This window comes from Pleurodeles waltl, chromosome 3_1 (genome assembly GCF_031143425.1).
Source record: "Pleurodeles waltl isolate 20211129_DDA chromosome 3_1, aPleWal1.hap1.20221129, whole genome shotgun sequence".
In the NCBI taxonomy this organism is placed as follows: domain Eukaryota; kingdom Metazoa; phylum Chordata; class Amphibia; order Caudata; family Salamandridae; genus Pleurodeles; species Pleurodeles waltl.
Window position 1 is genome coordinate 1,464,701,609 of NC_090440.1, and position 24,421 is coordinate 1,464,726,029.

The 24,421-nt window shown below is 47.9% G+C and overlaps 1 protein-coding gene across 2 annotated transcripts in view; it reads right to left on the minus strand.

The window, feature by feature from the left end:
* The window catches only part of ZRANB3 (zinc finger RANBP2-type containing 3), a 744,981-nt gene that overhangs the window by 373,210 nt on the left and 347,350 nt on the right, over nt 1–24,421 (minus strand). For both annotated transcript variants that reach the window (XM_069225060.1, XM_069225059.1), the window contains one exon: nt 14,427–14,512. In XM_069225060.1, the coding sequence (XP_069081161.1) occupies nt 14,427–14,512 (86 nt within the window). The remainder of the gene's footprint in view (nt 1–14,426; nt 14,513–24,421) is intronic.

The following is a 24,421-nucleotide window of genomic DNA, read 5'->3' on the forward strand; positions in this document are numbered from 1 at the left end:
AGGTCTCATATGCAACCTGGCGTTCGGGACTATGAAAATGCAAGAGGCCATGGAGACCAATAGAGGTGTCACTTGAAGGGCCGTACACGCGGGAGAACCCAGAAGGTCTTGACACTTCCTCCTTATTGATAACAGTTGTCCTCCGAAGGATACACTCTTTCGAGCTCTGTATTCAGTATCGCTCCCAGGTAGTGGAGGGTTTGTGTTGGGATGAGGGTGGACTTTTGGAAATTGACTTGTAGACCTAGAGACCGGAAAACACTGAGCACAATGTCTAGATGCTTTTTCGCTTGTTCCGGAGAGGAGGCTTTCAGTAGCCAGTCGTCTAGGTATGGATAAACAAAGATTTTCTGCTTCCTTAAATGCGCCGCTACCGTTGCTACACACTTGGAGAATTCGCGAGGGGCAGATTTCAGGCCGCAAGGAAGCACTTGAACTAATAGTGTTGGGAGGCTATCACAAATCGAAGGAATTTCCGATGTTTGGGAATGATCGGGATATGAAAATACGCATCCTGCAGATCTATGGAGCACATCCAGTCTCCTCGATGCAGTTGAGGGAAAATCTGGTGAAGACCCAGCATTCTGAACTTTTGCTTCCTTATGTATTTGTTCAGCAGCCTCAAGTCTAGAATCGGTCTGAAGACTCCTTCCTGACCCTCTTTTTCTACTAGAAAATAGCGGGAGTATACCCCCTTTCCTCTTTGTGCGGCTGGCACCTTTTCTATCGCTTTTTTCTGTAACAGAGCGCGAACCTCTTCGCGTAATAAGCTCATGTGAGCAGGTCTCGATTTGGTTGGTGGCAAATGAGGTGGAGGTTGTCGGAAAAGAAGAGAGTATCCACTCTCTACAATGTTCAGCACCCATTTGTCTTTTGTTATGCAATGCCACTCGTGAGCGAACGCTGTGATACTTCCCCCAACCGGTGTACGGTATTACGGGAAGCGAATCCTCATTGTTTTGCGGGGGCTTTGGGGGTAGACTGCTGAGGTCTGCTTGATCCTCGGTCTCTTGTGGCCTTGCGAGACTGGAAGAGGGGACGCCCTTGTTTCTGTTGTGGTCTCTGGGACCAATGAGGGGTTTGAACCCTCTGTTGGAACTGGCGCCTGTCGTAAGGCCTGTATCTTCGCCTGAAGTCTTTCCTTCTCTCGAGGCCCACTGCCCTCATTGTGTCGACCTCCGCCTTCATACGTGCCATCTCATCATCTGTGTGGGTTCCAAATAGCGAGTTTCCATTAAACTGAAGATTCATAATACGCTGTTGCGCATCCTGCTTTAATCCTGTGAGCCTCAGCCAGGAAGATCTTCTCGCACAAACCCCATGCGCGTAACCATGTGCTGCCAAGTCTGCACCGTCTGCTGCTGCACTGATGATCTGGTTGGACACCAGACTTCCCTCCTGAAGGATCTCCTGAAAATCCTGCCTGTCCTCTCTAGGCAGCTTTTCTGCAAATCTGCTCAGCGAGTCCCAGAGTGACCGATCATATCTGCCTAGGAGTGCTGAGGCTGTTGCGCCGCAGCCGCGAGCACAAGCCGTTGCAGCGCAACCTGGGGAAACCGCGGCGGCCCGTGGGCGGGCCGCAGGGGGAAGCCGTGGCTCGGGTCAAGGGTCGCGGCACCCGCTGCGCCCCTTTTCTCCGGCCGCGCACTGGTTTTTGAGCACGGCAGGGCCGGAGACCCAGAGACCCAGAATTGGGTCGCGCTCCTCGCCGCGCTCAGCACAAAGGGTCCATAACACTTTAGGGTGCCCAGGGCCCCCCTCCATAAATCCACTCACCTGTCACACGCACGAGATCTGCCTGCCTACACATGACTAGTTTATAAAGCATGCCTTTCTCCTTCCCAGCATGCTGTGCACTTCCTCTCTACCCTGCATGCATGGTTTCTCTTTACTCAGGAGCATGTTTTCTATTTTCAGTTATGGCCTCTTCCCAAACCAAGATGGTGGTATTACTTCTTCCTGTTTATCCCTTCCTGTTTAGGGGTATATAAGGGGAATCTATCTTTCTTCTCATTGCATTGCAACACTTCCACGGTAGAAGTCACGCTCCGGCTGGTTTCCTTTTGTGACGCCAGTCGTTCTTGATCTGTCTTCAGTCTCCAGTATTCCAGGATCTTAAGTTCTAATTCCTTGTGTCCTCCATCTTTTTCAGGGAGTTCCTGTTGGAGGTTTTTTACCCTTTTGGGGTTTTTCCTCTGGGACTCCTTCTGGAGGGCACGGACTGTAGTGGCTTACTATTGTCAAACAGCACCGTGGCTACCGGAAGGGGTCGCCCCTACCTCGGCCAGAGCAGGACTTGCAGGAACCGGGGCCACTCACTACCTCTCTCCAACATCGACGGTAAGCTCAGGGTGAATCGTGACAGATTGCAACGCCCAAAATTCCAGTCGCCGTCCGGAACCATGGAGAATCCCGTGATGAGTACAGAACCAACAAGCCAAACCCTGCTCCTGACAATACAACAACAGGCTCAAGAACTCCAACAGCTACGTACCGAAAACACAGCCTTCCGACAAGCCTTCGCCTCTAGAAGCCCCGATGTTCCTACGGTCTCCGCAACTACGCCTCGCTTCTCCAGGGATCCTAACAAATTACGAGAGTTCCTGGATGCCTTGACGGTCTACTTCGCATTCAGTCCTTCACTGTTCATGCAAGACAAGACCAAGGTTGGGTATTTGATCAGCGCCCTATCTGGACCAGCCTTGGCATGGGCAACTCCTTTGGTGACAAGCAACAACCCTAGCCTGTCTAATTATTCAAGCTTTGTCACCGCCTTTAAGCAGATGTTTGAGCGTCCTGGACTGGAGTCTTCAGCAGAGGAAGCTCTCTGCGATATTCAACAAGGAAATCAGGACGTCTTACAATACATCACTCGCTTCAGACAGTTGGCAGCTGAGACTTCCTGGGTGGAGCGTACTTTGGTGACCCTGTTTCAGAGGGGTCTCAGAGAGGACATTAAGGACAAACTAGTGCACTCTGCCAGAGTGGAGAATCTTAAGGGTTTAATGGATCAGACCCTGGCAATAGAATATCGGTTAAATGAGCGAAGGATGGAGAAAAAGAAAAGTCGTATACCATCACACTCGTTGACGTCCCGCACCCTTCCTCATCGTTCCGAGGAGACTCGCTCTGAACCTAAGGGTGCTATCGATGAAGAACCTATGCAAATCGACACGGCACGAGGGCCATTATCATCTAGTGAGCGGGAAAACAGACGAAGGAAAGGACTTTGCCTTTATTGTGGTGCTGCTGGTCATCTAATTCGTACCTGTCCCGTCCGTCCAGCCAAGCCCTTGGGAAACGCCAATTCCCGTCCTCAGTGAGAAGGGTGAGGACGGGATATTTCAAAATACCTTCCATTTGCTCCTCAAGGGAGGAAGGAACTACTCTTTTCCTCTTACCTGTTATCCTCCACCTAACAGATGGCTGTGAAGAAAGAGCACTGGCCTTGCTGGACTGTGGAGCCAGTGGTATCTACCTAGACGAAACCTGGGCCAGGGAAAGACAGATTTTGCAAATACCTAAGGAAGTACCAGAACAAGTCCACACAGTGGATGGTTCACTCTTGGCCTCGGGACCTGTACAATATACCACTCCTACCCTATGTCTACAATTCAGGAAACATCAAGAAAACATTTCTTTTGATTTAATCTCTTCGCCACATCACGTTATGATCCTGGGGATTCCATGGCTAACTCTGCATAACCCTTACATTAATTGGGAGACAAGAACCATTTCTCTATCCTCTCACTTTTGCCAACACCACTGTTACTTAGCAGGAAACTATTGGTCCCGAAGAGTCTCTTACTTGCACCACCTAAGGTGGGATGTTCTATTAACGTTCTACAAGGAGTACCCAGACATTACCTAGAATATGCCGATGTATTCCAGAAACCAGAAAGACCTGAACTGCCACCCCATAGAGAATACGATTTCGCCATTCCTTTGGAACCAGATGCCTTGGTTCCTTTTGGGTGAATGTACTCTCTAACCGAACCTGAGAAGAAGATCCTCAAGGAATACCTAGAGGAGAACGTACAGAGTGGTTTGATTGCCCCTTCCTCCTCACCTGCAGGGGCTCCTCTCTTTTTCGTACCAAAGACGACGAAAGACTTGCGTCCCTGTATAGACTTTAGAGGATTAAATAAGATTACTACAAAGGATCGATACCCTCTACCTCTTATTAAGGATATCTTAGAAGCCGTCAGAGGGGCAAAGAGATTCACCAAGTTAGATCTTAGAGGAGCATATAATCTTTTAAAGATAAAGGAAGGTGATGAATGGAAGACCGCCTTCAGAACACCTTTCGGTCATTATGAATACCGGGTGCTGCCTTTTGGACTAACCAATGCCCCCTCCATCTTTCAAAGATTCATGGACGCTATTTTTTCTGATCTTGTATGTATGTATGGAGGTATATGTAGAGCGCATTCCAGCCCGGGGGCATCGAAGCGCTGACTAAGGGAGAGCGGCAATGTCAGAGAAAGAAATCAGACAATTATCGAGGAAACAGCCAAGTCTTGACCCGTTTCCTAAAGATCAGATAGTTATGCTCTTTCCTCAGCTCCAGCGGAAGAGAATTCCAAGTCCTCGCAGCCGCTATAGTGAAGGCTTTATCCCCCCACTTCACCTTCTTAGTGCGGGGCACCTGGATGAGAAAGGTATTGGCCGACCGCAGCAACCGTGTGGGTCGGTGCCAATGAAGTTTAGTAGTAAGATACTTGGGCCCAATCCCGTGCACGGCTTTATGGGAAATACAGAGCGCCTTAAAGGATATCCGTTGGGCTATTCGAAGCCAATGAAGATTTTTAAGGCTTTCCTTAGCAGAGGCAGATCGTGGCAGATTCAGAATTAGTCTAGCAGCTGTGTTCTGTATCAGCTGCAGTCTTTTAAGAGATTTTTTATCCAAGTTAAGCAAAAGGGCATTACCATAGTCCAATCTGGATCCGACCAACGCCAAAGTAGCCGTCACTCTCCATTCTTTAGTTAGAAAAGGGAACATTTTCTTCAGCTTTCTCAACGTCCACAAGCAGGTTTTTATAGTCAGATTAACTTGCGGTTGGAAAGACAAATGATCGTCGAAAATAAATCCTAGGTTTCTGGATGTGGAACCCGGTAGGGGCAGAGTGCCGCACTCTTTAGGCCACCAACTAGGGGACCATAGTGCCTTACTTGTCCCAAAACAGAGAACTTCTGTCTTCTCACAGTTCAATTTCAGCCAGTTGGTCTTCATCCAACTGCTTACCACTGACATACAGGTGTTAAACCGAGCTGCGACTATCTCCCCATCATTGTTGATAGGAATAATAATCTGCGTGTCGTCTGCATATAAGGTGGGGGTGAAACCAAAAGAACGTATAAGTTCTGCCAGAGGGGCCACATAAACATTAAACAAAGTGGGGCTAAGTGAGGATCCCTGAGGGACCCCACAGGGCAGAAGGTAGGCCGGGGACCTAAAGTCTCCTCAACTTACGGTAGACCACCTGTCCATGAGAAAGGACTCGAGCAGCGCCAGAGCCTGGTCCCTGATCCCCATATAATGTAGGCGTTCTAACAGGATGTGGGGGGGAAATGGTGTCAAACGCCGCAGAAAGGTCTAGTAGAACCAGCACAACACCCTGTCCCTCATCAACCAACCTCCGAATATTATCAGATGAGGAGATGAGGGCCGATTCCGTGCTATGGAATTTCCGAAATCCATGTTGAGACGTTTAAAAACCCTCTGAAACTGACAGAAAATTGACCAGTTCTTTGTTGATAAATTTCTCAAATATTTTAGCCAGCAAGGGAAGCAAAGCTATAGGACGAAGATTGGTAAGATCATCATGTTTCCCTGTTTCCTTCTTTTTTAAAGGAATAATAGTAGTTTCCTTCTATGCAGATGGATAAATGCAGGAAGTAAGAACTTCTTGGAAAACAGGGATTAGCGCAGATACTGTCAGTTCCGGGACCAGATGCAAAATGGCCGGCGGGCATGGGTCCAGTGGCGACCCCGATTTGCATTCGCGGAGCAGCTTACTGAGCATATCTTGAGATGGCATGTTGAACTTGGACAGTAGCCTCCGGTTGTTAAGTGCGGCTGAGCATAGACCAGGAGAGACCCCGGCCGCGGTGTTGGGCGGAGAGGAGGACCCCTGAGTCTTAGCTAAGGTAAAGCTAGAATGGATGTTTAGAATTTTACTTTCAAAAAAATCTGCAACTTTGTTGCAGAATTCTTGTGAGTTGTCCTGCTTAGGCGCACAAGGCGGGGTGGTCAGGACATTGATAACTCTAAACAACTCTCTAGAGGAATTAGCTCCTTTCCTAATTTTACTCGTAAAATATTCTGATTTAGCTTTAAGACAAGCCGCCTTATAACAATTTAAGGCCGTTTTTAAATCAGATTTCTCGCTGGGGTCCGGCTTAAGCCTCTAGCGCCGCTCCTGTTGCCTGTATTTCCTCTGAAGTGTTTTAAGATCCTAGGAAAACCAAGGTTGACTAGGTTTTTTCCCCAGTCGTGGTGCATGTACCTTCTGAGGGGCTAAAGAGTTAATCGCCGCCGAGATTCCCTGATTAAAATGGGCCAATGGCGGTAATACGGACAACTTAGGATCGTTCCAGCTGTTTAGTGCTGTTTCCAGGGGTTTTGCCTTAATACTTTTCCATTGTCTAATAAGTTTATTCGAGGGTGTACGTGTCGGAAAAAACCGTGTATGTGCGAAGTGAAAAGTCAAAAGAGAGTGATCCGTTCACGCAACCGGGGTCGTAGTAAGTTGTATATCCACCTCAGGGCGGGTAAAAATACCATCGAGGGTGTGGCCAGCTACATGAGTGGCCGAGCCTTCCTTTAGAATCCAATCTAAGGAAACCATCAGATCGAGGAATTCCGTAACCAGCCGGTTGCTACTGTCGTCGAAATGAATGTTAAAATCCCCCAATATAATTGCCTTTGGTGCCATGACCAGCGGTTCCAGCAGGTCTGTGCACTCGGCAAGGAAATTAGAGAGAGGGCCAGGAGGGCGATATACTAAGAGCCCTTCTGCGACTAAATAATAGCCATCAAAAAGTTTAAAGGCCATCATTTCACATACCTCCGAGAAGGTGCTCCCACCAGTCAAAATACAGGTGAGATCCAACCTACAAATGATGGCCAATCCCCCCCCTCTGCCCATAGTTCTATCAGCTCTGTAGTACGAGTAGCCCGCAGGGGAGGCCTCAATGAAGTCAGGGTTCAAGTCAGGTCTAGCCCATGTTTCCGTAATAAAAAGGCAATCAATATCAGTGGAAATAATAAGTTCACTAATTTCCAACTTATGCTTGGGCAGGGATCTGGCATTAATAAGAGCAAAAGATCCCCTCGCCCTGTCGTCCCTAGTACCCCCGTACTTCGTCTGATTGGTCTTGTTCCCCGCCTCCCTCAAAGCCCTATGCTCCTCCACTGTTAGGGATTTCGGCACAGACCAGTTGCAACATGTGCATTTCCAGGGGGTCGAAATCCCCGGGGTAAACTTATGAGGACAGGGACTACCTGCCCCACTACCGCTATCAAATGGGGTAAGCTGGCCTTTTTTGATCAAAAATGTAAGGTTCCTGGCCCTCTGGCCCGTACTGGCGCAGACGGGCGCAGACGGGCTTGCCTTTGGCGCACCAGCGGCCCGCCAGTGGTGCGCCCGCTGCGTGGCCGTGTTCTAGCTGGCATTAAATCCCCTCAGCCAGCAACAACTAGAGCGCTGCCCCCAGCCGGAAGTGAACTACCGGAAACCGGAAGTGGCATTAAATCCCCTCAGCCAGCAACAACTAAAGCGCTGCCCCCAACCGGAAGTGAACTACTGGAAACCGGAAGTGGGCTCTAACAGGCCCAAACTTCCTACCGGGTCCGAGGCCAAAAACTGGACCCCTCTGGTTTTAAAGCCCTCAAAAAAATGAACAGCCCCCAAGCAGCCCCCACAAGTAGCACAAAAAGCCAATTCACAGTCGGCGAGAATGGAGAAAAGTGCCTGTGCACAAAGTAAGTAAAACTTTAAATTAGCAGAGTTAACAGAGAATTAAAAGTTAAAAATGTGCAAGTTAAAAATAAATGTGTACACGGACAGAAACGCGTTCACCTAGTCAACGCGGCCGTGTTCTAGCTGGCATTAAATCCCCTCCGCCAGCAACAACTAGAGTGCTGCCCCCAACCGGAAGTGAACTACCGGAAACCGGAAGTGACATTAAATCCCCTCAGCCAGCAACAACTAGAGCGCTGCCCCCAACCGGAAGTGAACTACCGGAAACCGGAAGTGGGCTCTAACAGGCCCAAACTTCCTACCGGGTCCGAGGCCAAAAACTGGACCCCTCCGGTTTTAAAGCCCTCAACAGCCCCCAAGCAGCCCCCACAAGTAGCACAAAAAGCCAATTCACAGTCGGCGAGAATGGAGAAAAGTGCCTGTGCACAAAGTAAGTAAAACTTAAAATTAGCAGAGTTAACAGAGAATTAAAAGTTAAAAATGTGCAAGTTAAAAATAAATGTGTACACGGACAGAAACGCGCTCACCTAGTCAATGCGGCCGTGTTCTAGCTGGCATTAAATCGCCTCAACCAGCAACAACTAGAGCGCTGCCCCCAACCGGAAGTGAACTACTGGAAACCGGAAGTGACATTAAATCCCCTCAGCCAGCAACAACTAGAGCGCTGCCCCCAACCGGAAGTGATCTTCTACACCAAACTGTGGTTGTTTATCTGGATGACATTTTAATATTCTCTGTCCACCCAGAACAACACACTAAACATGTACTCCAAGTCTTAGATAGACTCAGACAACATCATCTATTCTGCAAGCCAGAAAAATGCGAATTTGACCAAACTGAGGTAAAATACCTGGGATATTGCATTAACCTAGTAGGTGTTGCCATGGATTCAGATAAGATTCAAGCTATCCTGGATTGGCCATCCCCCTCTTCCATCAAAGAAACTCAGTGTTTTTTGGGATTGGCCAATTTCTATCGACAATTTATAGAACCAGTTATATTGCACAAACCCTTAAGAAAGACAATCTAAGGAAAGGTTTTTGTTTGACACAAGACGCTGAGTTGGCCTTTCAAGAATTAAAAAAGGCCTTCATTCAAGCTCCCATTCTACGGCACCCAGACACCACCAAACAGTTCATCGTTGCCTCAGAAAGAGCCATAGGGGCTGCCTTGCTACAGAAACAAGATGATGATGGGTTAGAGCATCCTGTATTCTATCTTTCACACATATTATCCGATTCCGAACGGAACTATTCAGTGTTAAAACGAGAATTACTCGCCTTGAAGACAGCGTGCACGGAATGGAGGCACTTCCTGATGGGCTCGAAAGAACCCTTTGAGGCACGGACAGATCACCGAAATTTACAATGCTTGAGAAACTTTCAGTGTCAAAATAGCCGGCAAGCTCGATGGGCTTTCTTTTTTAGTCAATATGATTTTTACATTACATACATCCCTGGCTCTCAGAATATCTTATCCGATGCCTTGTCCCGGCGTTACCCTGAGTGTAGCGATTCTCCTGTACAAAACCTATTTGAAGGCAATAAGATAATTGGTTTAGTACAGACATTCCTAGACAAGGTTAAATCTGAATATTCCAACCTGGAAACAACAGAGATGAACAATTTACGCCCGCAGCTTCATATAGATCAAGAATACTATTACCACAACAAAGCCCTGTTCCTACCTACTAACTTAGTCCAGACAGAAGCCCTACGTATGTGCCACGATTCCCCCATCGCAGGTCATCGCGGAATGAAAGCTACCCAAGAGCTCCTGCTTCGCTCTTTCTGGTGGCCCACTATCAAGGCGGATACTGAGGATTATGTGTCTTCCTGTCCCATATGTGCACAAGCCAAGACACCCCGTATTAAACCAGTAGGATTACTTCGTCCATTATCTGTTCCCCCAGGTCCATGGCACACTATCTCCACTGACTTTATGTGCTCTTTGCCCTCTTCAGTTGGAAATCGAGTGATAATAGTAACCATTGATTCCTTCACAAAGATGGCACATTTCACGGCATTAAGAAAACTACCCACGGCTAAGGAACTAAGCCGAATCTTTATCCAGGAGATATTTCGGCTTCATGGACTACCACAGGTCATTATCTCAGATCGAGGTCCTCAATATATCTCCCAGTTTTGGAAACAATTCTGTAAGACCCTAGGAATAGAGGTGGCCTTATCTTCAGGGTTCCATCCTCAAACAAATGGACAGACAGAACGGCTGAATCAAGGCCTCGAACAATATTTACGCAGCTTCTGCAATGCTACGCAGAGTAATTGGTCTATGTATTTACCACTTGCAGAATTCTCCTACAACAACTCAGTACACAGTGCCTCGAAAGTCTCCACTTTCTATGGTTCTTATGGTTTCCATCCAAGGGCCTTTCCTACTCCTCTGAAAGATACTTCCAATCTTCCGGCCATTTCCTCATATGTCTGGCAACTACGGGGTATCCAACGTGTCATCCATTCAAATCTTGTAGCCACTAAGACACGCATGAAAAGGATGGCTGATAAGAAGCGTTGTGAGGCCCTGCGTTATCAGGTCCACGATAAGGTCTGGCTTTCCTCTAAATTCTTGCCTCTCCGACTTACCCAGAATAAATTTAAACCTCGTTATTATGGTCCATTCCTGATTCTCCAGAAGATCAACCCTGTGTCTGTTCGCCTTCGCCTGCCTCAGACTTGGAAAATACATCCTGTGTTCCATGTCTCACAACTCAAACCTTGCATTCCTGACCCTTTTCACAGACAATTCACCTGTCCTCCTCCTCCTCTGTTGATTGATAATGTGCCCGAATACGAGGTTCAGGAGATCTCTGACTCTCGGGTTTTCCATGGTCGTCTGCAATACCTTATTCATTGGAAGGGCTACCCTATGAGTGAATGCTCCTGGGAAGATGCCCTTTCGGTTCATGCCCCTCTTTTGGTCCGTAGTTTCTTCCGTCTTTTTCCTCACAAGCCTGGGGCCTGGGGGGGGGGTGGGGGGGTGGGGGGGGGGGAGGGGTTGCGGCGCAACCTGGGGAAACCGCGGCGGCCCGCGGGGGAAGCCGCGGCTCGGGTCAAGGGTCGCAGCACCCGCCGCTCCCCTTTTCTCCGGCCGCGCGCTGGTTTTCCAGCGTGGTAGGGCCAGAGACCCAGAATCGGGTTGCGGTCCTCGCAGCGCTCAGCACACAGGGTCCATAACACTTTAGGGTGCCCAGGGCCCCCCTCCATAAATCCACTCACCTGTCACACGCACGAGATCTGCCTGCCTACACATGACTAGTTTATAAAGCATGCCTATCTCCTTCCCAGCATGCTGCGCACTTCCTCTCTACCCTGCATGCATTGTTTCTCTTTACTCAGGAGCATGTTTTCTATTTTCAGTTATGGCCTCTTCCCAAACCAAGATGGTGGTATTACTTCTTCCTGGTTATCACTTCCTGTTTAGGGGTATATAAGGGGAATCTATCTTTCTTCTCATTGCGTTGCAACACTTCCACGGTGGTAGTCACGCTCCGGCTGGTTTCCTTTTGTGACGCCAGTCGTTCTTGATCTGTCTTCTGTCTCCAGTATTCCAGGATCTTAAGTTCTAATTCCTTGTGTCCTCCATCTGTTTCAGGGAGTTCCTGTTGGAGGTTTTTTACCCTTTTGGGGTTTTTCCTCTTTGACTCCTTCTGGAGGGCACGGACTGTAGTGGCTTACTATTGTCAAACAGCACCGTGGCTACCGGAAGGGGTCGCCCCTACCTCGGCCAGAGCAGGACTTGCAGGAACCGGGGCCGCTCACCACCTCTCTCCAACATCGACGGTAAGCTCAGGGTGAATCGTGACAGAGGCGCTGGAGACCTTCATCATCGCCGCCGTGCCACACATCTTCCTCCCCAGAGAGTCCAGGTGTCTACTCTCCTTGTCCGGTGGAACCGTAGAGGATGACGCAACTGAATGCGTCTTGCGGCCAATATGACTGAGTCTGGGGGTGGATCAGCCCTGAGAAACAGAGGATCTTGATCAGGGGCCTTGTATTTTTTCAAGATCCTAGCGGGAGCTGAACGGAGGTTTGCTGGCGTTAAGAAAGTCTCCATGGTTGGCTGGAGAAGACCAGGCACGAGCGGTAACAACTTCTTTGAAACCGCCCTGTGTTGCAGGGTTTCAAAGATTACTGACAAGGAGGTTGAAGGTTCCGGGACATCAATATTAAGCTTTTGTGCTCCCCTGAGCAGCACCTCGTTGAAAGTTGTGATGTCGTCCACCGGGGAAACTCTAGCTGGTGGAGAATCCGTCAGAGTCAGGGAGTAACCTCTTATGGAAGATCTCGACGATGTGGACCAAGGAGACCTTCTGTGATGGTGCGATCTTGATCTTCTCTGGGAGCGTGACCTGCTCCTAAATCTTGTTGTAGTGCGTCGAGGCCTAGTGGCAGACTGGCGAGACATAGAACAAGCCCGTTCTGTACGCGCCGTTGGCGATGGTGTCCTTGGAAGAGACGCTGATGGTGAATACATCTGCGAGTAGTGAGAGTCTGGAGAAGCAGGCGCTCTGTTAAGACTCTCCAACCACCTTGGCGATAGGTTTATGGGCGAGATGTGCCCTGACGATGCGGCCCTTGACCGCCCAGACGATCCACTCCTTATGGAGACTACTGGACTTGTTGGAGTAACATTCTTGTCAGCCGGTGGTTGCTGACGCTCTTCCCCTTGAGAGACAGGCAGCGCCTGTCTCGACGTCGGAAGGTGTACCGACGTCAAAGGAAGTACCATGGACTGCTCAGGTCTCGACGTCGTATGCTTTGTCGTCGAGTGGTGGACCGCTGACGACGGAAGCCTCTGCTCTCCCCGTTGAGGCGATCTCAACGTCGTCTTTCGTGCCGTCGAGGGATGTGATGCCTTCGACGGCGTACGAGCATGGCAGTGCTGGCTCGACATCGATCGGTGGGTTGCCGTCGACGGAGATCTGTCCCGATGAAGGCTATGCGCCTTCGATGTCGTATCCTTCGACGTCGATCGGGTCGTCGTTGACGGCGATTTGCGATGATGCGACGGTGGCAGCGACGACGTCAACGGGGAAAAGACAGGCACATTCATACCAGCTGACATCGATCTAGCCTGTCTCTCCTGAGAATGGCTTGTTTACTGCCTGGGAGCGAAGAGGACAATGTTTTCTGCCTCTCATGAAGGCCATGAAGCCTGATTTTCTCTCTGTCCTTCAAAGTCCGTTTTGACATGTTCTTACAGTGCCTGCATGTATCAGGGCAGTGGCTCTGAGGCAATCACACAATACAGAGAGAGTGTGGATGAGACTGGGCCTTCTTCCCACAAGAACAACACTTCACAAAAAGAGAAGGCATTTTCCAGTAGAAAAAACAGTGTTTTTGAATATTTTTCTGTGGAAAAACTCAGAAAAATTGAGAGCTCAAAGCTCCAGGATCCTCTCAGAAGAAGCCGGAAAAAAGAACTGACCTAACTGTGAACCAACTGTCACCTCTCCTTCACCCCTGAGGCATGGTGGGATACTGGAGGTGCTCAGGGTCTTAAAGGCACGGTGCCAAACTTTGTGGTTCTGCTGTATTAACCTGCATGCAGCCTATTGGCTAATAATGCTCCATTGTTTTCAATGTAGTCTTTTCTCTTTTTTGACATGTGTTGCTTCTGCTTCTTTTCCTGGGCCCCGCTATGGGGCTTTGGAAAGTTTCTTCTTGTAATTATAAAAGGGAGTGTTTAAAAAAAAAAAAAACTCCATAGAAATAAAGCATTTTAGCCTGTTTATCAATATAGTCTGCATTGCTGTTGTGCACTTGTATACATGAATTTGGTAAGAAAATTGTCTACAAAAAAAATGCTATATTTTTCGTGTTTATTTCATACTTATACATGTGTGTTTTTTTTATAAATGCTCCGGGATCCCCGCACGAGGGCGGGAATATTCAATGTTTATGACCATTGATGAGGATCCCCTGGAAGAGAAAAGCATTTTAACATTACAGATGAGCTACAGTTGGAGAAAAATGAACTTGAAGCTATTGACTGTAATGAATTGCTCATCTAATATCAAGTCTACTATGACATGAAACTATGGTCCTTGTCCCTATCAAGGGTCCTCACTTGAATTGCTTAACATGGTGCTTCTGATTTAATCGGAGGATTAATTTAAACGGTGAGATCATGAACAGTCAACAAATTAAGGCTAGTTGCAAAAACTCGAACGTGGACATAAGATTTCCAAAACTTGAAATGAAAGGTAATGCTCAAGTAGTAAAAGTCGCTCTCATTCCCACAGAAAGATTCAGACACATCTCATGTCTAGATCTGCCACATACAAAGACGATTCGCTCAGAAATATTCTTGCACATTACATTATGTTCAGAAAACATTCTTGCAGTGTCATTATTCCTGTCACATGCATCAAATACCTATGACAAAAAACGACACAACTAATAAACATGAAATAGGTACCTCATATGCGCATTGCAATATTGCTTTGCATATTGAGTCCATGTTCCAAATTTTCGAGGGTAAAGGGCCTCAATTTGCATGAATAGCTGAAAAAGTGATTTTTAGTACAAATAATTAACTTGTTGAGCAGACAAAATAGAATTTCAACTATGCAGGTCCTATGCTTAAATCTCTACAAACACAAATAAAAGATACTTACTTGTAAGACTGCTCCAGCAGGATTTGTATCCTGAACAAACTAATATTCGCAACAGACTATCTCAAGCTGTCCTCTTCTTAGAGTTGAAACAAATGCCCTGTTCCTCATCTTAAATTTAATTCAAGTCACTTGCCAAGGAATAATACTTTGAAAGAGAATAGCGCAGGAACACCTGCTTATTTGCATCAAAGTCAGTAAAGACAGATTGGAAGTGTTAAAAGATCTTCCCCCTAAAAGGTGGTTATTACCAAATCAATTGACTATTAGGAATCAAATGCTGAGGAAGAAAATCTTTTATACCTGTTACAATGGAGTCTCAGAAACAACTATTCTGGAAGCAAGACGTGACCTTATTAATTAGCAGGAAATTCTTAGTTACGGATCTCATTCTATTTAATAATGTAATCTCTTACTTGGAGATAGATTACTGAGCGGTATGTGTCAATAAAAAGGAGGCAAGAGAAGAACAGAAGTTTAATAAAACAGCTATTTCAGAACAGATAGAAAAACCACCCGATAACTCCCAACACACAGGAAATACTTGGGCACACTACATGACCATTTTTATGAACATGTGTCACAGATAACTTGAAATTAGCTCTACTTAAATCCTAATAAAATCAAATATTTGTGATCAGGTACTGTATTCAACATTGTTTTCGCCAGACAAAAACAGGTAAAACTACTTTCAAACAAGTTATTTTCTGAGAGAGATGTCCGAGAGCGTAGAAGTCAAATAATCATGGACACTTTATAAGGAGTATCAGCTGTAGTTTATTTATGTTGTTTCTTTACAGCACCAGGGACCAACTATCCCCAAAACCAAATACGTACATTCCAAGGCAGAATGTATAACAAAATAGACATGAACATTCTGTAGTGTCACTTGACCTGACATGCATTTAAAACATCATATAACAACAGAGAGTTTGGAAGAGCTAAACATAGTATCAAGACAGCACAATTTTCGTATCAGGAATAGATTTGGGAAGGGAACACATACCTCAGAGATCTTACAGGAAACGTAAAAAACAGAACAAAGGTTTCAACTGTCCCAGCTGAGCACAGTGCCGCAGTGGAAGTGCTGGCACCCTTGCAAAACTAGTGTTTCATTTGAGATGTGCTAAAACTGCTACTTCGCTGCTCCATTTTCTTTCTTTTTCCATTAAAAAGGATAAAGGACTTCGAAATGGCCAGTTAACTTTCTCTTTACACTTAGGTTCAGTTTCTAATTATGAGTGGTTTCTTTTCAAAACAAACAAAACAAACATTAATTTCACTTAATATTGCTGGATCTGCAACATAGTTGGACTACTTCTTATGGAGAAATGCTCGTCGCCAGCATTGTATCCTTCACAGATTTACATACCTGACAACCATGGCGGTAGGCGGGGTCATAATCCCGCGGGCGGGCTAGTGACGGCCACCCAGCCTGGCGGGCGTTACCACCGTGGCAGACGGTGTGGTACATTGGAGGTTTGGCTTGAGCCAAACCGTCAATGTCAGATTATGGAGAAAAGTACCGCCAGCCTGTTGGCAGTACTTTTCTCCATTTTACCGCTGTCGCCAGGGTTGTAATGAGGGCCTATGTCTCTACCAGATACGTTACTGAAGGTAAGTAACTTGTTCATCTGATAGAGACTTCTAGTTGCAGATTCCTTACCTTAGAACAGATACCAAAGCAATACCATACCTGGAGGAGGGTCTTCGAACCAAGATCATACTAGGAAGTCATGTAGGACCGAACAGACAAAGAACCCCTCCCTTCGGACTTGGCTGTCCAGACAGTAATGTTTGATGAAGATGTACAAGGCATTCATGTTACTGCCTGACAGAGGTCCAGGGCTGGAATTATGCATGCTAATGCAGTGGTTGCACCTGTTGCTCTGGTACAGTGAGAGTGCAAACCCTTGGAGAGTTATTTTTTAGACAATGAGTAGCACATTTTAGTGCAGAGAATGACTGATCTAGAAATGGTTCTTTTCTGTACTGCCTGACCTTTCTCCCCCTCACATACCCAACAAAGAGTTGAGCACCCACCGGATTTCTTTGGTACGATCAAAGTAGAACGCCAACACTCTTTTTGGGTCCAGGCAGTGGAGTCTCTCATTTTCCTTAGAAGGATGTACGGGTGTGTAGAAAGTAGGCAAGGTGATGGATTGGCCAACATGGAAGGGCGTAACCACTTTTGGAAGAAAGGAGGCCCATGTGCGAAGTGCCACTTTGGCAGGATAGATGGAAAAGTAGGGTGGCTTAGATGACAATGCCTGCAGGTGCCACAACCGTCAGGCAGATGTAATGGCCACAAGGAAGGCTGTTTTTAATGTTAGAAGCCTGATGGGGCAATTGTGAAGTGGCTCAAAGGGAGAACACGAGGAATGTTAGAACCAAATTCAAATCCCATTGGGGCACGATGAATGGTAATGGAGGACACATATGGGTAAGACCCTTAAGGAACCTACTAACTATAGGAGACTTAAAAAGAGTTGGTCAGGTAATATCAGAAATGCAGAGATAGCAGAAAAATAACCTTCAAGGGTGCCCAAAGCAGAGCTCTGTTGGGCCAAAGAAAGTATAGGCAAGAGCACATCGCAAAGAGGGGCAGAAAGGGGGGGAAACAGATCCATCTGTGCACCATGCCACAAATTTATTCACACAGTCTCACAGGTTCCCCGGGAAAACGCATGCGGAGAAACAGAAAGATACCACTGTAAGTGCTTTGAGGTACGTTCCTTTCGTCTACCTCTTTCCCTGTCTTCTCTTGTCTTCATGTCCGTTCGTTTTCCGTCCTCTGTTTTCTCACCTTCGTTTCTCCTGAACTGTCTCCTCTTATCTTTTCTTCCTTTGCCTGTTATTCGGTTGGCTCTGCTCTATCTGTCTCTGTCTCCAGCTCTTCTTGTTTCTTTCTTTCTAGGACGCCTCTTCTTCCTATTTTATTTCTTTTGTTTCTGTGCCGCAGTACCCACAATTCTCCTGTCTTGTCCCATGTAGCTTTTTATTAAAAAAAAAAACGTTTCTCACTGCTCTGGTTTTTTTCCCTTTTTTGTGTGCTATCTCGTTTGTACGTGCTAAATATCTGTTTGTGTAGAGGTGCCCAGCCTAACCCCACCCCCCCTCCCTTTCCCACCCACCCTTTTTCTTCCCATCCCGCTTCCTCTATTCCACAGGTCCCACGCACCTGATAGAGCCACGCTTCTCCTGAAGCGTGGCAGGAATGAGCGTTTCGCCTCCCCGGGGTTTCTCGCTGTTGAGGCTTCCGGTGTTGTTGTTGGGCGCCCGTCTGGCTGTTCGGTTCCTCGCGTCAGGCCACCAGTGTCTCTCGCCCTCCAGGTCAGCCTGATCGTCGTCTTCTTGTCCTTGCGTGCTTTCGGCTCTCTCCTGCTCGTTTTCTTCTCGTCCTCGTGTTGTGTCGGCATCCTCCAGGTCTCCTTCTCCACTTCCCACGATCGCGCCTTCAGGTGCTGGCGCTGCTGTTTTTGACCTCCTGTCTTCCAGCGACTGGGGGGGAGTTAGGGGGGGGGAACAGCCACTCACGGGGAAGGAGGTCAGGAAGGTCGGGTATAGAAGTGGTAGAGACAGCACAAGTCCCGTTCCTGTGCGGGCAAGACACTCTCAGCCCGTCACAATAACACTATAAACTTCAGGCAGAAGATCAAAAACTGTCAAGTGCTGCTGCTCAATTTCCACGCAAGAACTTGACAGGTTTGAGTGGAGAACCCTCCCATGCTGCTGCGACAGAAGATCCTCCCGAAGGGGCAGTCTGATCTGGCCATGCTCAATAGCTCAGAATACCAGACTCTTCTTGCCCAGTCCGGTGCTACAAGGATTACTTGGGGCCAGTTGTTCTCAATTTTCTTGAGAACTCTGGACAGAAGTGGTATAGGTGGAAAGGGGTATAGAAGGCCTGAGCTCCGCTCAAGGCAAAAAGCGCTGCCGAGCAACTGCTACCATGGAAACTCTGACGCGCAAAACTATTGACATTCTGCATTCTCTGCTCAGGGGTAACAGATCTAACTAAGGCTCTTCCCACTGCTGAAAGAGACCTTGCATCACCCTTCGGATGGAGATGCCATTTGTGATCGACCAGGCATTGTCGACTGAGTTCATTCACTCTGGCAGTCAGAGAGCCCGACAGGTGTTGAACCACCGGGGAAATATCCTGAAGTTCCGGCCATGTCAAGAGGCACAGAGCCTCCTGACAAAGGGTCCACAACCCCACCCCACCCTGCTTGTGGCAGTACCACATGGCCATGGTGTTGTACGTGAAAACCTGCACTACTTTCCCTTTCAGAGAAGGAAGGAATGCTTTCAATGCCAGTCTGATCACACTGAGATCCAAAATACTGATGTGGAGCCCGGACTCCACAGGAGACCAGATGCCTCTGATCTCCCCCTCCCCCGTGTGGCCGCCCCATCCCAGGAGTGACACAACTGTCAGATCTGATTGGGAAAGGACGAGGGATCTGCCTCTGACCCAGTTATGGTTCAAGAGCCACCACTGCACATTTTGCACAGTTCCCTGCGAGATCTGGACCATGTCGAAGAGATTCCGCTGATGCTACACCCACTGGAACTTCAGATCTCACTGCAGAGCCTGCATATGCCATCTGGCATGTGTCACCAGCAGGATGCAGGAGGCCATGAGGCCCAGCAGCCTCAGAGTCATTCTCACTAAAACCAAGGATAGAGGTTGAAACATCGGCATCATAGCCTGAATATCCTGGACTCGCAGCCAGGAGGATAAGCCAGAAACTTCTCCATGTCCAGAACATCTCTGATGAAGTGGAGCATCTGAGAGGCAGTAAAGTGTGACTTTGGCACATTTATAGTGAATCCCAGCTAATGCAGGAGGTGTGCCGTAGTCTGGAGGAGGAAGACGACAGCCTGGGGCGAGCCCACCTTCAACAGCCAGTCGTCAAGTTAAGGGAAGACCAAAACCCCTAATCTACGCAGATGAGCTGCAACGTCTGCTATCACCTCGATAAACACCCGAGGGGCTGTAGCCTGGGACTCCTTAAAGTGCTCAAGCGATGAGTCTGCTTTGTCTCCAATGAGACGGGTGCCATCAAAGGGCATGTCCATAAGGGTGGACTGGACATCCCTCAAAAACCCAGACATCCTCAACCAAGCATGGCATCTCAAGGCCACCGCCGATGCAACCAATCTGCCTAGTTAGTCTCCCCTGCAGCAACAGCTTGGGAGAAAATGGCCAGGGCCTCCTCTGGGACCTGTGGCAGCACCTGCGTAACTGTGCCCCATAAAGTATGGGTAAAATAGCCCAAAGGCATGCAGTGTTTACGGGCAGCAATGCCAGGCTGGGGGAAGAAAACATCTTCTCCCCAAGCTGATCCAGCCTCTTGGATTCCATATTTGGGTGTGGAAGTGAATGTGCCCGGGGATGAGGAGGCTTGGATAACCAAGCTTTCAGGGGTTGGATGTTGCACCAGGAACACTGGGTCAATTGGAGAGGGTCTAAGGTGGTGGGCAATTGTCCTGTTCACATGAGCCTCTGTGCTGGGTTTGGACCTGGTTCCCAGCAGGACATCAGTGAGGGCTTCATTGAACAGCAGTGGAAGCCCCAGGCTAAAACACCTCTCTCACAAAGTTAGTCCTGACTGCCACGGAAGGCAGCTCTAGGCCTAGGATCTCAGTCCCTCACCTCACCACCACTGAATAGGAAGCCCCCTCCTCCATAGCCACGGTAGGGGCAGAAAGCATGCCAGTGTAAGGAAAAGTGTCCAGACCACTGTATCACCCAGTTCTATCTGCCTGTCCATGGGATCTTCCAGGTGGTATTCCAAAGGGTCCAGCGACCCCCTCCCAATCCTCACCGTACGCCAACCCAAGAGAATAAGGGTCAGCATCCAACTCAGGGGCAAGGTCCCTGCTGAAATTGGAATCATGGTCGTCCGACGATGGTCCGGCTCCATGTCAGAGTCGGCAAGGAGGATGGGATTGACGCCAACCACAGACGCTGGCGGCATCAGGAGTGTTGACGTCAGAACCATCACCGGGGAAGGTCAAGATGGTACGACCAACGCTGGTTCGGATCCAGGAACATATTCATGGGTGCCTCCAAAGCTGAAGCTGTCTTTGCAGAACCTGATGGGGTCCCTGCCGACCCCGCGGTGCCCAAAGGTGCACCAGCAGAGTCGAACTGCCCAAACATGAGGCACGTGGCCTCCTGAAAGTCACAAAGTTGGGCTGGGGTCGCTATGGCTCTCGGAAACTCGAGGATATGCGGAGCCGACCCAGATGCAAGTGGCAAGCACAGAGACCTAGAACAACGATGCTCCTTTGCCCTCGTCTCATCGGTCTACGGACGGGGTGAAGTCGAAGAATGCTAGCTCTTCTTTGACTTCTTTGTTTGTGCCTCAAATTACCCAACCATCCTGAGGACTTAAAGTGGGATGATAAAGAATGTGGGCTCTACAACTGTTCTCGGGGCCTTCTCTCAAACCAGAATAGGAGCAACTTAGAGCCAAGCGCCAGACCACAATGAGCTTTAGGGACCGCTCCCTCACAGCTTTTGAATTTATGGCCTGGTACTCTGAGAACGACTTCAGACCGTGGTCACGCTCCAGACACCACAATCACATGAGGTGCGGATCTGTCACAGATATCACCCGATGACAGGATCCACAGGGCTCGAGCCATCTCTTACCTGACGACATCCAGATGCACCACGAGTGTCAACACACTGAAAAAGACCAGTCAAAAAGTGACAGAGGGGTAGCTCTCTTTCCGATCAGCCCTGGCTGGTGCAGAAAGAAAAGAACTGACATCAGGGTGGCACCTATATAGGTCCCACAATATCATATCCATTGAACACAATGCTGGTGACGGACGCGGAGCCGACCAACACCACCTGACAACACGGTGGGATACTGCTCAAGAAAAAACCCCAGATCCAGACTGACGCCTAGGGGAAATTCTAAGATAAGGAATCTGCAACTAGAAGTCTCTATCAGATTATTTATACTTTGTTGTCAGGTTGAAAATCCGTGGTAGTTTAAAATATCAATATGCATTTTTAAAATAGCCATAGGCCAGGACAGTATTTATTTAGTAGTGCACTCATCTTATTTAAAAGCACCTACACTTAAATCAAGAAGGTGAATGCACTAAACACTCTCACTCCCCTTGAAGGTCACCGTAGCTCAGATTTTAACAGAACAAGTATGAAAAGTATCAAACAGAGAGACACTGGCTGAAGGTGGGTCACTATTAAATCTATTACAGCTGAAGAGGTGAGTGCATTAGTGCCTTCCACTGCGGAACTGAGAAGACAAAGGGCAGTTATGGATGCAGCCGGAGCCATTACCTTTGTCACCCGATCAGGTAATGGGAAGGCTTTACCTCAAGAATTACCTCAAAATTTTTTTAAATAGCTGATTGTAGTTGCTGGGGATAGGGAAGATTTGGCCTTATTCAGAGTGGGTTCCAGGTGATGGGACAGTGTAAGACAGGCATGTGTAGAGTATTCTGCCTCTTTTGCTGCTGACACTTTAATAAGCTGTGAGAAAACAGGGTTGATTGCAGAGGCCCCATAACTTTTTGCCCCCATTTTCCTATTTTTGCTGGTGTTTTCCTGACTTTAAATGTGACCTGGGTACTGCTAACCTGTTCCAGGGCCTGTGCTCTGTGTAAAATGGATATGCAAATTAGGCTAATTATAATTGGCTAAGTTAACCTACCTATAAGTCCCTAGTATATGGTAGGGCATGTAGGTTTAGGGACCACAGCATAGGTGGTGCACACCTAGGTGCATTGCTGAGGTGCCCAGTGTCATTTTAAAAGCAAGCCTGCCTTGCTGGCTGCTTTTAAATTAAAGTTATATGCAAATTCGACTTTGGAATTAAAGGTACTTCCAAAGTCTTAAACTACCTTATTTTTACATATAAGTCACCCCTAAGGTGTGCCCTATGTGCCCCTAGGGCTGGGTGCCATGTAACTATAAGCAGGGACTTTATAAAAATAGATTTATAAGCCCTGGTGAGGTAAAAACAGCCAAATTCGTTTTTCCCTCATTGAAGTAAATGGCCTTCATAGGCTAGAATGGGCAGACTTTATTTTAAATTTTAAAGTCTCCTTAAATGTTACATACCAAGAATTTGGTATCAAATTAATTGTTGTAATAAATCCCACAACTTCCAGTTGTTGGATTTAATATAACTTGTTCAGGTAAAAAGTTTAGACTTTACCTAAAAAGTTGCCAATTTCAGCTCTGCATTGTTTTTGCTGCTGTGCTCTGATTGGCCAGCCTGCAGCAGCTTCTGCCAGGCTACCTTGATGAGGTGTGAAGTGGCCTGACTTCACACAAAGGAATGTGCTTGGGGGAGAGAAATCTCCCCTCAGCAGATGGTGAGGCAGGAAGGGGGAGGGCGGCCAAACTGGTCTTCAAAGGCAGAGAAGGACATTTGAAGCACCCAGCAACACCCCCACATCCTGCAACCCCAGACAATTAGGTGCCCCCTTGATTAGATTAGGAGAGGGCAGGAGAGGGGTGTGTTTATGATTTTTAGCCACACCAGTGGGTGGGCTCAGCCAGATGTAACCTCCAAAAATCAGATTAATCCATGTTGGATTTTTAGAGACTGTTGCCTTCTGGGATGGATTTTTGCCACACTTCCCAGGAAGTGGTCATCACAGGGGGACGACCCTGTTCCTGATTGGAGAACCAGGGCCCCCCTGCTTTTCACCCAGAAGCAAGGATAAAACTGGCAGACCTGCACCCACACCTCAGATCCCCTCCAGAATTCAACAAGAAAGGAACTAAAGAAGAAGAAGGACTGCCCTGCTGGACCCCTGGCCTGCACCTGGACCCTGCACTCAGAAGGACTGCACCAGCTGCACACTTGGGCTTCACCACAAGAAGGACTTTGCCTGGCTTCAACTGGTTCAAGGAGGGACTCCCTGTTTGCTACAGGTGAAAAATTGCTAAACCAGAGTCCCCTGCACCAACTCCTGAAGAAAGCGACCAGCTGACCACTGTCCAGTGGCCAAAAAGGAGTTTGCGCCAGGTGCATTCTGGGAGTTGAAGTCCGCACCCCCCAAGGACCATCACAGAACTTCTGGACCCTTGGGGTGAGCTGTGGACCCCAAAAGAACCTTAAAAGAACATCTGGGTGAAGCCCCAGAAGTTTGGAAAAGATTTGAGAATTTTTGGAAAAAAGCTCCAGAGAGGGACCGACCCGCCGCGGAAATTCTAGCCGGCTTGCCTCAACCGCGACCCGGCCTGACTTCGTGGTTCGTCCCGGTAAAGAAAAACATCCAAAAAAGAGACCAAGTCCGAACGTAAAAAGTTGACCGGGACCTCCCAGCCATCGTATCCGAGAAGGGCTCCATGGACATCGGATCAAGATCCAGGTTTACCCCGGTCGAAGGATTTTCATCTCGAAAAAAACGACTAAGTCCGAAGGTAAAAGTCTCCACCGAGGAAACCCACATCGCGTATCCGGACAAGGGCTCCAGGAGGTCGGATTCAACTGGCAGGTTCGTCCCGGTGAAGAAAAACTTCGAAATAAAGACTAAGTCAGAAGGTAACTTTTTAACCGAGGCCTCCCGCGACCTGTAGCCGAGCAGGGCTCCATCGCGGTCGGCCTGAAAGTTTGACTTTGCCCCGGTCGAGGTGCAACCAGATGACCCGATTGGCGCTTTTTGTTTCTAAGCGCTAGAAAAGTAATAATTCTTTAAAAATTCATATCTCCGGTTCCCCTGAACCGATTTTAATCGTTTTTGTGTCATTTTAAAGATAAAAATATAACCTATTTTTATAAATTGGTTTTGGATTTTT